At 34.3% G+C, this 5,390-nt stretch overlaps 1 protein-coding gene across 1 annotated transcript; it reads left to right on the top strand.

The window, feature by feature from the left end:
- Nucleotides 1–830: 830 nt before the first annotated feature.
- On the top strand, nt 831–3,092 carry EMB1586 (P-loop containing nucleoside triphosphate hydrolases superfamily protein). Its single transcript, XM_028082424.2, has one exon. It carries the CDS (start codon nt 1,290–1,292, stop codon nt 2,958–2,960), a length of 1,671 nt encoding a protein of 556 aa, XP_027938225.1. The 5' UTR covers nt 831–1,289; the 3' UTR covers nt 2,961–3,092.
- Nucleotides 3,093–5,390: the final 2,298 nt, after the last annotated feature.

A 5,390-nucleotide genomic window follows, 5' to 3' on the forward strand; every position in this document is an offset into this window, starting at 1 on the left:
TTAATTTTTAATTTTTTGTTGCATCACCTTTTCACCCTAAATTAAACCTAACTAAAAGTTAATATAATTAAAAGTTGTAATAATAATATGTTGTCACTCTATTTCATTAAATTAAACATCGATATAATTATTATTAAAAATTAATACAAAAATGGAATACCACAGCACTATTCAATTAAAAATTAATATAATTAAATTTTTTCTTTATTTTCAGCCATGTTTTGGATATACACCAAATATTTATTTTACCTCTATATTCTCATTTTTATTTTGTTCGTATCTCCTTACTTTATTGCTTCACTATAAAAATATATAAAAATCAAATAAATTAATTTGATATAAAATAATTGATTTTAAAAATAAACAATAAAACACATCTCTAATTAAAAGTTAATTATAATATAACATATTATATATTTTAAAAGTAATAACAAATTATTAGACTATTTAATGTTATATTATATTTTTAATTTTATATTATAATTAATATTTTAATATTTATTGTTTTAAATAAAATTTTTTATTTGTTTTTTTAAGTTTTATATTTAATAAGACTTTAATTTGTTATTAAAAAAATTCAAGATATAAATTTGTAGCTTTATAGTCCATAATTTAAAAAAAAATATAAAAGTGATCTCAAATTAAAAAAAAATAAAATTTATACAATATAATGATAATTATATAATAAATCGTACATAAGTTTAAATTTAAATTGAAAAAAAATAATTTAAATTTTAAATTCAAATGGAAAGTAATAATGCAAATGAAAAAATATGTAAAATCTTTTTATAAAAATCAGAATTTAATAAAACATTAAATTACTCCACTAAAAACTTGTTCAGAATCTGCCTCTATCTCCCCTATCTTCTTTCATTTTTCTGGACTCTTTCCCGCAAAGAAGAACGCTTACAGCAACGTATAAACTCACCACCCTATCAGCTCCGCATCCCACGACCGGGCCGTGTCTTCTCCGTCGCGTCCGACAACAGCGCCGTGTCTGGCCCAAAGAAGGGTGTCCGACACCGTGTCTTGGACGCTCCCGTTGAGTGTCTGTGTCCGCACCTCGTCGGAAGCGGGGAAGCGCAGCCTCCGAGCCGTGTTGGAGCTTCATTACCAAAAAGGTTCTATCTTTTCACCACGCTTGTCTCGAAGTTTGGATTGATTTTTTTTTGGGGTTTTCTCGTTCTTATCAGTAGCAGATTTTAAGGTTAGTTCGAAAGGGTTTTAGCAGTCCCATTTGGAGGACGAACAGGACATATACGAGGTTGTTCTTTTTTATTGTTTAAAAGATGCCAGCTTTGATTTCATCTAGGTTTCTTCTGCTTGTTGGGGAGTCACTCCACTTGAGAAGGGCTCTGGCCACTTCTAGGTCTGTTTTATTGCACACTAGTGTGACGTGTATGAGCCAGGTGGAACCTAATCATGGTTCCCTCACCCTCTCTAGCATAGGTTTCCAAACTGAAACGAAAGCTGAGAACAGAAGCAAGTCTAATAAGGTTAAGCCATTTGGTTCACCCTCTGAGAATCTCAAGAGCAAAGGAAAGCCCTTTGACATTAATGAGAAGAAGAAGAAAGCCATTAGGGTTGTAGAAAAACAGCAAATAGAGTTTGCCCCTTTTGCTGCAAAGTCATTTTCAGAACTTGGGCTCCCACATGTGTTGATTGAGAGGTTAGAGAAGGAGGGTTTTACTGTTCCGACCGAAGTTCAGTCTGCTGCAGTTCCCACCATTCTGAACAACCATGATGTCATAATTCAGTCTTACACTGGTTCAGGGAAGACACTAGCTTACCTGCTTCCTCTTCTCTCGGTTGTTGGACCGCTGAGGGGGAAAGGTGATGATGGTGGTGATGAGAATGGGAAGAAGTTGGGAATTGAAGCAGTGATTGTTGCTCCTTCTAGAGAGCTTGGAATGCAGATAGTGAGGGAGTTTGAGAAGGTGCTAGGAATGGATAACAAGAGAGTGGTTCAGCAGCTTGTGGGGGGTGCCAACCGAACCAGGCAGGAAGATGCTCTCAAGAAAAACAAACCTGCAATTGTTGTCGGCACACCTGGTAGGATAGCAGAGCTAAGTGCATCTGGGAAACTTCGCACTCATGGATGTCGATATTTGGTGTTGGATGAAGTTGATGAACTCTTGTCCTTCAATTTCCGGGAAGATATGCACCGGATATTGGAGCATGTAGGGAGGAGATCAAGTGCAGACCCAAGCTCAAATTCTGCAAAGAATGAGCGTCAGTTGATCATGGTTTCTGCAACTGTGCCCTTTTCTGTTGTGAGGGCTGCTAGAAGCTGGGGTTGTGACCCTCTTCTAGTCCAAGCTAAGAAAATTGTCCCACTTGAAACTTTCTCTCCCTCTGAGCCTGTCAGTTTATCCCGGTCTTCTTTGCCGAGCTCAGCTATGCCGTCTCAAGCAGCAGTAGAGAGTCTGCCACCTGCGCTGAAACACTATTACTGTGTGACAAGGTTGCAGCACAAAGTTGATGTGTTGAGAAGGTGTATTCATGCACTGGATGCCAAATTTGTGATAGCTTTCATGAACCACACTAAACAGCTAAAGGATGTTGTCTTCAAGCTGGAGGCCCGTGGGATGACAGCTGTGGAGTTACATGGGGATCTAGGGAAGCTTGCAAGGTCAACAACCCTGAAGAAATTCAAGAACGGTGAGGTGAGAGTTCTGGTAACGAATGAATTGTCTGCAAGGGGGTTGGATGTGGCAGAATGTGATCTTGTGGTTAATCTTGACTTGCCAACAGATTCAATTCATTATGCACATCGGGCTGGCCGAACTGGTCGGCTTGGTAGGAATGGTACAGTGCTAACCATATGTGAAGAACCAGAAGTGTTTGTTGTGAGGAAATTGCAGAAGCAGCTGGGAATTCCAATTGCGTCCTGTGATTTTTCAGAGGGGAAACTACTTGTCACTGAAGAAGAGAAAACAGTAAGCACTTCTACAAGTTGATGTGTTATATTTTACAACTTATTTAGTCAGTGATGCAGTTTCCATGTTCCATGTTTAATTCTTCATATTGCTTCTTACCTATTGTACTTATTGACAACTTATACATGAGTACACGTCAAAAGCTTCCTGGTATTTTGCATTTGAAGTTGAGCATACTGATAAGGGTAGCTGATATCTGTTTCACATAACCACTTATTGATACAATTAGTTATCACTGTACTGGATTTTGAGTTTTTGCCTTTATGTTTATGAACAACATAGACACAGATTAATTTGGAAAACATGATTTCTGTAAAATCAGTTTTTTTCTTTTTCCAGTTTTTATGAATGAAAAACATCTGTCACAGAAAATTACTCCTTTGGTAAGCAGAAGAAAAGTGGCAAGAATAGCAATTAACTGTTTTCCTTTTGAGAGAAAAAAAAAATTGACATGAAAGTAGAACTAGAAGGAATGATAGGAGGGTTATTTTGGTTTCTGGAATCAGAATAAAAGAAAATGAAACTTTATTAAGAGAACTCCAATTAATGTGGTGTTAGCCTTGGAGGCTCTTTCTTCCAACACAGGTGGAATTTCGTCCAGCACTGCCAAAATTTGAAATGATCAAAGCATTTTTTAAATTTATTACACTCACAAAAATTGTATCCCTTTATGATCATGAAACAAATTTAGCACTATTAAAAAGATTTAACACCCCTGCGAAAAGACCACTTTGAAATGAGATTTATCATTACTAAATAAACATTTTGATAATGGTTTATGATACATTTCCGAATGAATATGTAATGTTCTCTTCCTTTATAATGACTCCAACTATTCTATCAATCTTTTCCACCGCTTCCTTTCCCCATAGCAGTGAACCAACTCACAATTACTACACAATTCTCACAGTTTCAGAATTATTATGCTTACTTTTACTATCGAAAGAAAGGGTTTTTATAACCCAAAATTACAATAGATTTGCTATAACATGGAAAATTTAAGAGTTAAAAACCCTAATCTAAGAAGGGGTTATAACATGACCTTACTATTATTTTGAAATGAGATTTATAGACTTTTCCAAATTGTGTTGAATTCATTATAAAATGGTTCTTTTTAGAAAGGTGTTGAATTTGTTTCGTTATGCTCTTCCTCTGGAAGTCTCATCTATCTATTTCGGAAATACCATTCCATGTAGATTTCTAAAATCTTCTGCGATTAATTCTAAACATTTATGAAGAACTCATTTCTTAATGACAATTTTCATTATAGGATGTTCTTGAATGATAACAGTGTTTGTTTTGAAAAAATGTTAGAATTAGTTTTTTTCGAAAGGATTTTTTTTTTTTTTTTTTGTGAGGACGTAAGGAGGTTTAAAAAGCTCTAAAGGGCATTGTGTATATTATTCTTTATCAATGCAATTGTTTTTATGGTTTTTCTTCCTTTACTTCCATTTTGTTTTCTTTTACTGAGTAATATGCAAAATAACCAACATATTTTTAAATTTGAATGTTTTGAAACAGAAATTAAAAGAAATAACAATGCAAGGAAGCTTGAATTTTTTTTGTTGTAATATAAGGAAATGGTGCTTAATACACATTAATGTGGATTTTAAAAATGGTTCAAATTTTAATGTAGTAAACATATTCTTATGCTCTTACAAATATCACCATCTCTTATGTCATGCTCTATTAAACTCCATAATTTTAATGACGCTTAGATTTTGCTACTTGCACCCCCATAAACTTTAATATGACCATTCTACCTTTCCTCATGGTGATTTTAGACTTCTTGTCTCAAAATTCTTTTCGAACAAAAAATTTTAGAACATGATTTCCAAAACAGGATTTTTGTAATTAAATTTCCAGAATATGAGATACTTTCTTAAATGAGTTTTCTGAAACAAAATTTTCAAAACATATAACATGTTATTTGGAATAGGATTCCTGGAATAAAATTCTGAAAACAAACCTTCCAGAACATAGAAGAGATGCTTTCCAAAACAAATTTTTCACCAAACCTAGAGTTTTAATCTCTCGGATTCTTCTTCTTTTTCTTCTAAAAAAATTACAATGGAAAATGAAGGTGTAGTGAAGAAGAAGACACAGTAGCAGCAATTTATATAGTTGCGGCAGCAGCGTGGTGTAGTAATGGAAGGTATTTTAATCCTTTTGTTAGTCTATAAGGGTGCAAATTGTAATCATGGGAGTGCGGAAGAAAAAGCCCCATTCTATTGATTGAGAGCAGATTTCATTTGGATTATTTAAGAACAAATTTCATTTGGGCTATTCTAAACCAAATAGCTAATAAAATCGTTGTTATCCACACCCGCTTTAATTTCTCCACTCCCCTGTTTGGAACATTTTGAAATATCCAAACTAGTAGTCTTCCTTCTCACATTCACCCTCCCCAACACTACGCTAATTTATTTATTATTCTCTAAAATTCATCTA

The sequence above is a fragment of the Vigna unguiculata genome, chromosome 1 (assembly GCF_037176805.1).
Source record: "Vigna unguiculata cultivar grain cowpea cultivar isolate G323 ecotype 2 chromosome 1, ASM3717680v1, whole genome shotgun sequence".
Taxonomy (NCBI): Eukaryota; Viridiplantae; Streptophyta; class Magnoliopsida; order Fabales; family Fabaceae; genus Vigna; species Vigna unguiculata.

Coding starts and splice junctions, on each gene's coding strand:
- EMB1586 (XM_028082424.2), top strand. CDS start 1,290: ATGCCAGCTTTGATTTCATCTAGGTTTCTTCTGCTTGTTGGGGAGTCA.